General features: G+C 35.2%; 1 protein-coding gene across 1 annotated transcript in view; it reads left to right on the forward strand.

Moving 5' to 3' along the window:
- The window catches only part of ADAM18 (ADAM metallopeptidase domain 18), a 168,758-nt gene that overhangs the window by 88,635 nt on the left and 67,362 nt on the right, over positions 1-12,761 (forward strand). Inside the window, exon 13 of the mRNA XM_007935064.1 lies at positions 3,801-3,896. Coding sequence (XP_007933255.1) covers positions 3,801-3,896 — 96 coding nt within the window. The remainder of the gene's footprint in view (positions 1-3,800; positions 3,897-12,761) is intronic.

A 12,761-nucleotide genomic window follows, 5' to 3' on the forward strand; every position in this document is an offset into this window, starting at 1 on the left:
AAAATAATAGAGCTGAACAGAAGATTTCAAAGAGCAGCTCAAGAAGACAAAGTCAATTATTATAACGTAGTCTCTACAGACCTGGAATTAGAAAAACAAAAGGGAAGAATACACTTAGCATTTCTCAAGCTGAAAGAACTGTAGGAAAATTTCAAGATTTGAGTTGATACTGGAAGACTCCATGAGCAAAACATTGAATTAAGCAGGAACCATCAAAAGACAATGGAAAGAATACACAACCATTGTACAAAAAAGAATTGGTAGATGTTCACCTATTTCAGGAGGTACATATAATCAAGATCCAATGATACTGAAGGAAGTCGAAGCTGCACTGAAGGAATTGGAGACAAACAAGACTCTGCGTAGTGACAAAATTCCCATTAAGATGTTTCAAAAAACAGATGCCACACTGGAAGCACTTACTTCTCTATGCCAAGTAATTTAGAAGACAACATCACAATAAATGGGGAAAAGTTTGAAGTTGTTAAAGATTTCATATTACTTGATTCCATAATCAACACCCACGGAAGTAGCAGTCATGAAATCAGACATCATATTGCCCTGTACAAGTCTGCTGCAAGAGACCTCTTTAAAGTGCTGAAGAGCAAAGGTAACACTTTGAACACTAAGGTGTGCCTCATCTAAGTCATGGCATTTTCAATCTCCTCATGTGAAAGCTGGAAAATGAATAAGGAAGACTAAAGAAGAATAGTTGATTCTTTTGAGATGTGGTGTTGGGAAAGAATACTAAAAATATCATGAACTGCCAGAAGAACAACAAATCTGTCCTGAAAGAAGTGCAGCCAAAATGCTCCTTGGAAGCAAGAATGGCTAGACTTCATTTCATCTGCTTTGGTCATGTTTTCAGAAGTGACCCTTGCCTGGAGAAGGATATCATGCTTGGTAAAGTAGAGTATCAGAGAAAAAGAAGAAGGCCCTCAATGCGATGGGTTGACACAGTGGGTGCAATCGTGGGCTCAGGCATAGCAAGGATTGTGAGGATGGTGTGGGACTTGGCAGTGTTTCATTCTGTTGTATGTAGGGTCACTATACGTTGGAGCCAACTTGATAGTACCTAACAACAAGGGATGGATTTATTAATTAGAAATAAAAGAGTTATTTTAAAGTAAGAATTTAAATATATCAATCCTATAATTAGAAAAATACAAAAGGAGCATAAAACAAAGTAGGCCTTACAAATCAATAAGAGCCAAGTTAAAAATACATAATCTGTGGAAATACCAATGTAATGTATATATATAGAGTTAATCAAGCAGGACTGAAGCTGCTGTCTTTAGAAGGACCTGATTGTAGGACTGGTGTTGTAAAGTTACATCAGGGAAATTGCTATTTGAAATGTTTACTAATGAGAAATATTGCTGTGCTTCTCCCAGATTTTTGGATAAACAATGTGACTTACAGTGAACACTTGCTTTCCTTCTGGTAGTCTGAAATGTTGGTGATTATGACTGATTATGCAGGCAGAGGTACTTGAAAGACCACACTCAAATAAAAAGTTGGATTCTGACTCTCAAATGGGCTACCCTGAACAAAACTATCACATGTGTTGCATTTTTTGCTGCTGAAGGAAGGAGCATGATCAATGTGTCTCCTTCCAGGCTAGGATAAAGACAACATAAGAACCTGTTACTATGGCATAGATTAATTTTGTAAACATGTTCAGTGAATTAAGAAAATTGTTTTGATTTCATTTGTTGTTATTTATAGTTGTTGTTAAGTCAGCTTGACCTCATAGACCCAAATAAACTATTTTAGAGACATCTGAAGTTGAACATAATGACTGCTTCTGATTTAAACATTGACAGAAATATATAATTTTCAACTCATAGTAAAACTCTCCAAGCAAACCTTAACAAGCCAATACCACCCCCCCCACACACAGACTATGTTATAATCTAACAAACATAGATACAAATTTCTTATAATAAATGTTAGCAGGTAAATCCATAAAATACCATAACCAAATGGGGTTTATCATCAAGGAGGCAAACTAAATAAATGTATGAATGTGATTTATTTCATTTCACAAGTAAATATATATATATATATTCTTGTCACAAAAAATTGAGGCATGTAAAATTGTAATATTTTATTTCCTGAAAAACTGGCTTGTTGTTGTTGTTGTTATTTGCCATCTAATCGGCCCCGACTCATAGCGACCCCTCCTTGGGTTTCCGAGGCAGTATCACTATGGAAGTAGGAATGCCCAACCTTCCTTCCGAGGAGTGGCTGGTGGGTTTGAACCGCCAGCCTTCTGGTTAGCAGTCAAGTGAAATAAGATTTTATATCCTCAATTTGAGGAAATTTCTTCCATAAATTAAAAATATATGTCTATACATAAAGCAGAGCTATTATTTTTGAAAATAAAGAAGAATGCCTATTATCACTGTTAAAATACGTCATTGTTCTGAAGAGAAAGAAATGGGTTTTAAATATTGAGAAAAACAATATAAAATGTATTTATGGGCAGAACATAGCGAAATTCTTTTTTTATAAATTGCAAAAGAAACAATTGAAGAACTAATTAGGCAAATGACTTTGGAATCATATGAAACATAAGGAAAGGAGACAAAAAGTAATAGAATTGTCTGATTTCTTGTCTGATGTATAAAGAGGCTGGAAGTCATCACTGATCTTCTCATAAGAGCAAAGCTGAAAAACTGAAAATCAACAATTTTTCTTAGAATTATCAGAAAATCAAAGTCACAGGGGCAGACTACTGCCCCCATAGCTGTAGCTATAGCAGATAAAGAGAATGACAGCTCACCTAGAGGAAAAACCTTTGCTGGAGCCAGCATCAGATAGAAAGTCTTAATGGGTAATTGATTCAGTACTGGGGCCTAAGCCAACCTTCCTACATCCACACACACATTCATGAGTTTTGTTGTTGTGTGCCATCAAGTCAATTCCAACTCATAGCAATCATAGAACAAAGTAGAACTGTCCTGTGTTGTTTCCTAGACTAATCTTTATGAGAGCAGATTGTTCAGTTTTTTTTTCTCCCACAGGGCCTCTGCTAGGTTTGAACCACTGACCTTTCAGTTAGCAGTCAAGCACTTAACCACTGTACCAGAAGGAACCCTTTCTTTATTCATGATTTTTCCTACATTCATATTAAAGGACAAGATCTTTGAAACTAGATATTTGAATAATTGACAAATATTTGATTGAAAAAAGTGTTAAGAAATAAAAATCTTGAAGAATTGTATAAGTACAATGTATTTACAGGGAAACAATATTCAGTTTGTTAAGTTAGGTTGTCACCATTTTAATAACAGTTGATGTTTAAATTAACAGTTAATCTTTTTAAGTAAATATATAGTAACGTATCCTTTTTATTTTCATTACAGTAAAACATAAAGAAAATGTAACTTTGATATATTTACTGTTTAACTTTAACTTCAATCATGAAGTGGAACTTATTACAAATAGATGAATTGAAATAAGGCAATGGGAGAAAGTTTAAATTTCTCCTGGAGACTTAAAATATTTTTTTAAGGTTGTATTTCCATGTTGGTAATTTATGAACTAATTACTAAAAATATAATGGATAAGTGTCATGATTGACTGCTATTTTAAATGATATTTCTTTAGTTCTTACAATTATATGTACCTTTTAATATCCTAGCAATGATGAAATACTAAATCTTCATTGAATATAATTATACAGTGTAATCCAAAAGTTGAACACAAGAGAATATTAAATAGAAGTTGAGACTAAAAAGCAGGAGTTCATAAGTAGTTGAATAGGAATAATATTTCTTCTTGTAAAATTATAGGAATGCCAATTTAAAAAGTGCTGTGATTATAATACATGTAAACTGAAAGGCGCAGTAAAATGTGGTTCTGGGGCATGCTGTACTTCAAAATGTGAGGTAAGTTTCTGATATTTTATGAGAAGGGAATTGAACTATGGTAATAGAAGTTTGTATTCACTACACCAATATTGAATTTATAAAAATAGTGTAGAAGTATAGAGTGGAATAAAACACAGAGCATAGAAACAGAACATGTATACAAGAAACAGACTATAAAAAGAAGGAAGACATCCGTGATTAGTACTGACCATTCTATAGCGCTGAAACCACAAAGTTGACCATGCACAAACTGTCAAACGAAAAGAGTAATAAACATATATCTTACTACATTTAAAACGAAAATGATAAGCTATTAAAAAGTCGTAGCACGCAACTAACATTCACATATTAATAAATAAAGGCAAATCACACACACACACACACACACACACAGAGTCAGGAAAAAGGTATGTCCTAGCAATTTACAACAAAGAAAAATAGAAGTTTTCAATGTGTATTTGGATCATCTGCAGTAATTAAAAACCCACTGCCATTGAGTTGACTCTGACTCAGCAACTATATAGGACAGAGTGGAAGTGCCCTATAGAGTCTTCAAGGCTGTAAATCTTATGTAAACAGACTGGTTCATCTTTCTTCCCTGGAGCAGCTGGTGGGTTTGAACCTCCATCTTTTTGGTTAGCAGGTGAATTATTAAACCACTACACTACTAGAGGAATAATGAAAGCAAATATGAATAAAAATAATGTAATATTATTTAGCAGTCATCCAAATAGTAATTTTTAAAAACAATTTCAAGTATTGGCTGGGAGGTGGGGATAGAGATTTCTAAGTACAGATGAAATTTGCATTACCATAGTTCCTCTCAGGATGCAGAATGACTAAAAACTCTTTAGTTAATTAATTAATTCTGCTCATGAGGAACCTATACATAGACAAAGAGTCAGTCATTTGAACAGAACAAGAGAATGCTGCATGGTTTAAAATTAGGAAAGGTGTGCATCAGAGTTATATCCTTTCACCATACTTATTGAGTCTGTACACTGAGCCAAAAATCAGAGAAAATGGATTATATGAAGAAGAACACAGCATTAGGATCAGAGGGAGACTCATTAATAGCCTGCAATATGTAGATGATACAAACATGCTTACTGAAAGTGAAGATGACTTGAAGCACTTGTTGATGAGATCAAAGACTGCAGCCTTCATTGTGGATTACACCTCAGTGTAAAGAAAACAAAAATCCTCACAACTGGTCCAATAAGCAACATCATGATCAAAGGAGAAAAGATTGAAGTTGTTAAGGATTTCATTTTACTTGGATCCACAATCAATGGTGATGGAGGCAGCAGTAAGAAATCAGATGATGTATTGCATTGGGCAAAACTGGTACAAAAGACCTCTTTAAAGTGTTTAAGAGTGAAGATATCACTTTGAAGACTAAGGAGTACCTGACCCAAGCCATGGTCTTTTCAATAGTCCATATCTATGTGAGAGCTGGACAGTGAATAAGGGAGAGTGAAGACGAATTGATGATTTGAATTGTGGTGTGGGCAAAGAATATTGAATTTTCCATGGACTACCAGAAGAACAAACAAATATGTCTTGGAAGAAGTACAGCTGGAATGCTCCTTGGAAGTAAGAATACCCATGCACTTTGGTCATGTCAGAAGGAACCATTCCCTGGAGAAGGATATCCTACTTGGTAAAGTAGAAGGTCAGCGAAAATGAGGAAGATCCTTAACAAGAATGACTGACAGAGCCGCAGTGATAGGCTCAAGCAATGCAAGTATGGGCTGGGTAGTGTTTCCTTCTGTTGTACATAGGGCTATGAGTCGGAGCTGACTCAATGGCATCTAATAACAACAATATTGCAGGATGTACCACAGTTTGTTAATCCACTCCCCAGTTGAGGGTTATTTGGGTTGTTTTTGTATTTGGTGTAAAAAATAAATAATATCTATAAACTGTTTTTGTATGAATATTGGATTTCATTTTACAAACTAGATACCTAAACATGAGCTCTTTGGGAATCCACTAAATGTATATTGAATTTTATAGGGAATTGACAATTTTCCAAAGTGGCTATACTATTTTGAATTCCCATTAGGTATTCATGAGACTCATGGTTGTTCTGCAAACCCCTTTGGACTTGGTATTGTCATTTTGCTATTCCAATAGGTGTGAAGCAATATTTTATTATAGCTTGAATTTTTGTTAACCTGATAACTAGTGAAATTTGATGTATTTGTTTGCCATCTGTGTATTTTTCTGGATGATATGTCTTATTTGTTGCAAACTGTTGCATCTATTTTAAAACATTGTGTTGTTTGTTTTCTTTTTATTTGCTTTTGAAAATTTGTATGTTCTGGGTGAAAGTCTTTTATCAGATATGTATTTGCAAATCTTTTCTGCCAATATGGACTTTGTCTTTTAATTCTTCACAGTGTCTTTTCAAGAGCAGAAGACCTTCCTTAATATTAAATTCAATTTATGAATTTCTTATTTTATGAAACATTTTTTTTTTTTACTTTATATCCAAGCATGTTTTGTCAAACCCAACATCCTAAAGCTAAAGATATTTCCCTCTGGTTAGCAGGCAAGTGTCTTAGCCACTATGCTACCAGAGCTCCCTAGTGTTTTACAGTTTATATTTAACTTTGTGATCATTTTGAGTTATATTTTATATAGGAATTCAGTATGGATTAATGTTAATTTTATTAAAAACCCTATCCTTTCTCCATGGAATAGTTTTTGGATAGTTATAAAAAATCAATTTACCATATAGGTGTTAGTCATTTCTTGCCTCTCTTTCTGTTAAATTGATTTACATGTCTATACGATTTCCAGTACTGCATTGTCTTAACTATACTGCATGTTTATAATAAGTCTGGAAATGAGGTTGTGTGAGACATTTATTTTTTTTTCTTTTTCAAAACAGTTTGGCTATTTTACTTATTTTAACTTTCCACATGAATTTTAAAGCCTGCTTGTCAATTTCTTTTTTAAAAAATTTCTGCTGAAACTTTGATTAGAATTGCATCAATCTACACATAAGTTTGGGAGCTCTGGTAGCGTAGTGCCTAAGGTGCTTGACTGCTAACCAGAAGGCTAGCAGTACAAACCTACCAGCCACTCCTCGGAAGAAAGGTTGGGCAATCTACTTCCATAGTGATACTGCCTCGGCAACCCAAGGAGGGGTCGCTATGTGTCAGGTCCGACTCGACAGCACTTAACAACAACAATAACACACATCAGTTTGGGAGAATTGGCATCTGAAAAATTTTGCAATTTTTCATGTGAAAATATAATATGTATCTTCATTTTAAAAGTATTTTTTATTTCTTTCAGTGTTCTGAAGTGTGCAAAACTCAAAGGTTACACAAAATTTGGCAAATATCTACTTGTGTTTCATGTTTATACATGTACAGTTTAAAATTCTCTTTAATTTTTTTTTTCAATTTTATAATGTTCCTTATATAAAATATGATTGATTTTTTTTATTGACCTTCTATTTGGTGATTTTGCTAAGACCAGTTCTTAATTTTAGGTACATTTTTGTGTATTCTTTGGCATTCCTACATTCATTTTGTCTTAAGGACACAGAGGTTTGTAACTGACAAACTATATATATATATATATTGTATTTTTAATTTTGTTTTAAAGTACTGGTTAACACTTACAGTACAATAATAAAAAGAAATGGTGAGAGCAGATATCCTTACCTTGGTCCTGGTTGTAAAGGTAAAACAGTCTTATACCATCCAGTATGATGTTACTTATAAGATTTTTTATCTTCTTTTGTGTATCCTTTATAAAGTTTGTATCCTTTATAAAGCTGAAGGAGTTCCTTTTTGTTTTTATTTTGCTGAAAGTTTTTCTATGAATGTTTTTTAAATTAAATCAAAACCTTTTTCTCCATCTCTTTAGATGACTGAATCACTTTTATTCTTTGTTGTTATTAGCTGCTATCAAGTCATCTCTGACTCACAGAGACCCTATGCCCAACAGAACAAAACACTGCCCAGTCCTGTGCCATCCTCACAATCCTTGCTAGGCTTGAGCTCATTGTAGCAGGACTCTGTCAATCCCTTCCACTGATAAATCACACAGTGTTTCCCTGCTATTCATAAGGTTTTCAGAGGCCAATTTTTTTCAGTAGTGAATGTCCCTGTGCTTCTTCCCAGGCTATCTTACTCTGTAAGTTTCAGTGAAACCTGTCCACCATGGGTGACCCTGCTGGTATTTGAAATACTGTTGGCATAGTTTTCAGCCTCCGAGTAACATGCAAGGCGCTACAGTGTGACAAACTGACAGACAAGTTGTGGCTTCTTGTTTAGTAGACGCAAATAATTAACTATGTTGATTGATTTTCAGATGTTGATTCAGCTTTGTGTAGTGGTATAAACTCATGTACTTATAATACATTATCATTCTAAGATTTGATTTGATTAAAATATTTGAAGTTTTTTAAATCTCTGTTCATGATATATATTGGTATATAGCTTTCTTTTATTGTAATCTCTTTATAGTTTTCCATGATTTGATAACTGTTTATTCTCCCACTATATCTATGAGGGGTTTGCACAGAATTGATATTGATATTAATCTTTGATGTTGTTATATTGTTAAAAAAAACAAACCAAACTCACAGCCATGGAGTCAATCCCAACTCATAGAGACCCCTCCTTGGGTTTCCGAGGCGGTATCTCTATGGCAGTAGATTGCCCAATCTTCCTTCCAAGGAATGGCTGATGAGTTTGAACCACCAGCCTTCTGGTTAGCAGTCAAATGCCTTAGGCACTACATCATGACTCGTAACAATCCTATGAACAGAATGGAAAACTGACCAGTCTAATAAGATCCACAGAATCATTGCCATGTTTGAGCTCATTTTCACAGCCATTGTGTCAATCCATCTCATTGAGGGTCTTGCTCTTTACCACTGACCCTCTGCTTTATCAGCATGAAATCCTTCTTTCCCCTCATGGAATGTTCCCTTCTGACAATGTGAAACAAGTGGCAGAGATGAAGTCTGGCCATTCTCGCTTCTAAGGAGCATTCCAGCTGTACTTCCTCCAAGACAGATTTGTTAATTCTTCTAGCAGTCCATGGTACATTCAATAGTCTTCTCCATCACCACAATTCAAATGCATCAATTCTTCACCAGTCTTCCTTATTCATTGTCCAGCTTTCATATGCATAAGATTACTGAAAAGACCATATGCTTAAGCCAGACGGGCTTTAGTCTTCAAAGTGACATCTTTACTCTTCAACACTTTAAAGACATATTTTGCAGCAGATTTGTCCAGTGCAATATCACATGAGTTCTTGACTGGTGCCTCCATGGGTGTTGACTGCGGGTCCAAGTGAAATGAAATCCCTGACAATTTCAATCTTTTCTCCACTTACTCTGAAGTGGCTTATTGGTTCTGTTGTGAGGACTTTGTTTTCTTTATGTTAAGGTGTAATCCATACTGAAGACTGTAGTCTTAGACCTTCATCAGTAAGTGCTTCAAGTCTTCTTCACTTTCAGCAAGCAAGGTTGTACATCTACATATCACAGATTGGTAATGAGTCTTTCTCCAATCCGGATGCTTCATTCTTCTTCATATAGGCCAACTTCTTGGATTATTTACTCAACATATAGATTGAATAAATATGGTGAAGTGATATAACCCTGACGGATGCCCTTCCTGATTTCAAACCATGCAGTATTCTCTTGGTTCTGTTTAAATGACTGCCTCTTTGTCTATGCACAAGTTCCTCAGGAGCACAGTTGAGTATTCTGTAATTCTCATTCTTTGTAATATTATCCAATTATCCACAGTTTGTTATGAACCACATTCAACATAGTTGAATACCTTTGCATAGTCAGTAAAACATGGGTAAAAACCTTTGTGGTTTTGTCTACTTTCATCCAAGATCCTTCTGAAATCAACAGTGATATCCTTTGTTTCACATCCTCTTCTGAATCTGAATTTCTGACAGTTCCTGGCTGATGTCCTGCTGCAACCATTTTTAAGTTATCGTCAACAATATTTGACTTGTGTGTGATATTAATGATATTATTCAATAATTTTCACATCATGTTGGATCACTTTTCTTTGGAATGTGCACAAATATGGATCACTTCCAGGTGAATGGCCAGGAAGATGTCTTCCAAATTTCTTGGCATAAACTAGTGAGCTCTCCAGTGTTGCATTTGTTTGTTGAAACATATCAATGGGTATTCCATCAATCCTTGAAGCCTTGCTTTTCATCCATTCCTTCAGTGAAGTTTGGACTTCTTCCTTCAGTACCATCACTTCATGATCATATGCTACCTCCTACAATGTTTGAATGTTGACTAATACTTTTCTGTATATTGACTTTGTGTATTCCTTCCATCTTCTTCTGATGCTTCTTGCATTGTTCAGTATTTTGCCCATAGAATCCTTCAATATTTCAACTTGATGCTTGAATTTTTTCTACAGTCCTTTTATCTTAAGTTATGCTGGGCATATTCTTCCATTTTTGATTTTCTATCTCCAGGTCTTTGCACATTTCATTATAGTACATTACTTTGTCTTCTTGAGCTGCCCTTTGAAATCTTCTGATCTGCTATGTTGCTTCATCATTTTTTCTGTTTGCTATAGCTACTCTTCATTCAAGAACAAGTTTCAGAGTCTCTTCTGACATCCAGTTTGGTCTCTTCTTTTTTTGTGTCTTTTTAATGACCTCTGCTTTCTTCATGTGGGAGCTCTGGTAGTGCCTAAGTCATTTGACTGCTAACCAGAAGGCTGGCAGTTAAAATCCACCAGCCACTCCTGGGAAGGAAGGTTGGGCAATCTACTTCTGTAGTGATACTGCCTCGGAAACCCAAGGAGGGGTTGCTATGAGTCGGGTCTGACTCAATGGCACATAAAATCAACAACAACAGCTTTCTTCACGTATGATGTCCTTGATGTCATCCCACAAATTGCCTGGTGTTCACTGCCTCAAATCTGTTCTTCAGATGGTCTCTGAATTCAGCTGGAATATAGTCAAAGTTGTATTTTGGTTTTCATGGCCCTGTTTTAATTTTCTTCAGTTTCAACTTGAACTTGCATATGAGCAATTGATGGTCTGTTTTACAGTCATCTCCTGGCCTGTTCTCAATGATGATATTGAGCTTCTCCATCATCTATTTCCTCAGATGTAGTGGATTTTGATTCCCAAATATTCCATCTGGAACAGTCCACCTTTATAGTCACCTTTATGTTGTTGAAAAAAGGCATTTGTAATGTGCAAGTTGTTGCTCTTGCAAAATTCTATCATGTGGTCTCTGGTATCATTTCTGTCACTTAGGATATATTTTCCAAGTACCAGTGCTTCTTTGTTCCTAACTTTCACATTCAAATCACCAATAATTATCAGTGGAACTTGATTGCATGTTTGATCTATTTCAGACTGCAGAAGTTAGTAAATATCTGTAATTTCTTTATCTTTTGCTGTAGTGGTTGTTGTGTAAATATGAATAGTAGTTGTATTATCTGGTCTTCCTTGTAGGTTTATGGATATTATACCATCATTGACAGTATTGTACTTCAGGATTGATCTTGTATTGCTCTTTTAATGATGAATGTGACACCATTCCTCTTCATCACTGCCAGCATAGTGAACCATATGTTTATCAAATTCAAAATGGCACCTAGGATATCAATCCTTATGTGTTCTATTTTAATTTTGATAATTTTAATTTTCCTTAATTCATACTTCATACTTTCCATGTTCTGATTATTACTGGTTGCTTTTTCAGCTGTGTCTTCTCATTTTTAGTTGTTGCACATCAGCAGATCCTAAAAGCTTTTTTCCATCCATGTTATTAAAGGTGACTCTACCATGAGGAGGTAGGTCTTCTCCAGTTATATTTTGAGTGCCTTCCAACCCGAAGGGTATCTTCCAGCACTGTAGCGGGGGGATAATTTTCACTAGTATTCATAAGGTTTTCAGTGGTCAGTTTTTCAGAAATGAACCTGTCTATGTCCTTCTTCCTAGTCTGTCTTGGTCTGGAAGCTCTGCTGAAATAGAATGACCCTAGGTGACCCTGCTAGCATTTGAAATACTGGTAGCATAACTTCAATTATCACAGCAATATTCAAGTCACCACAGTATTATAAACTAACAGATGCATGATGGAAGCCAATCATAGGAAGCAAAAAACCAAAGTCATTGCCATCTAGTTTATTCTGACTCACCATGATGTAGTAGGACAGAATAGAACTACCCTACAGGGTTTTTATGACTGTTAATATTTATGGAAACAGACTGTCATTTCTTTCTTCTGCAGAGCAGCCGGTATGTTCAAACCATCAATCTTTCAGTTAGTAGCCAAGTGCTACTAGTCACAAAAGAGAGTGGACATTTTTATAGAAAAAGTGCTATTGACCTTCTTGGGAGGAAAATTATTGAGACTTAAAAAAAAAAACACTGTCCTCACCTTATAGAATCTGATTTCCCGAAAACATTTAATTCTAAGAGTTTATAACAAAACAAAAAAAAATAAGAAAATGCAATTAATAGCTGAATATTTTTGCTACATTTACCCTTTAGTAATATTTTGTCATATTTGCTTTATCTTTTGTGTGTGTGTCTTTTTCTTTCTTATTTTTTTGGCCACTTGAAAGTAAGTTGCAGATAATATATAATAACAGGTATCCACCACTTTCTGAATGTTCTTTTTACATCACTACATTTTTTTGAAAGACCTATGTTGTGGTTACCTAGTGCTGCTCTGACAAGAAAATACCACAAGTGGGATGGCCTTAACAAACAAGCGTTTATTCTTACAATTTGGAGGCTTTAAGTCCATGTTCAAAGTGCCAAGCTCTAGGGGCTGGGTGAAAGCCCCTCAACCTTGGGGTCCAGCTCTGCCTCCTGCTCCCAGCCCATCGGAGCTAGAGG

Source organism: Orycteropus afer, unplaced genomic scaffold (genome assembly GCF_000298275.1).
Source record: "Orycteropus afer afer isolate SDZICR_OR568_19922 unplaced genomic scaffold, OryAfe1.0 scaffold00024, whole genome shotgun sequence".
Lineage (NCBI taxonomy): Eukaryota > Metazoa > Chordata > Mammalia > Tubulidentata > Orycteropodidae > Orycteropus > Orycteropus afer.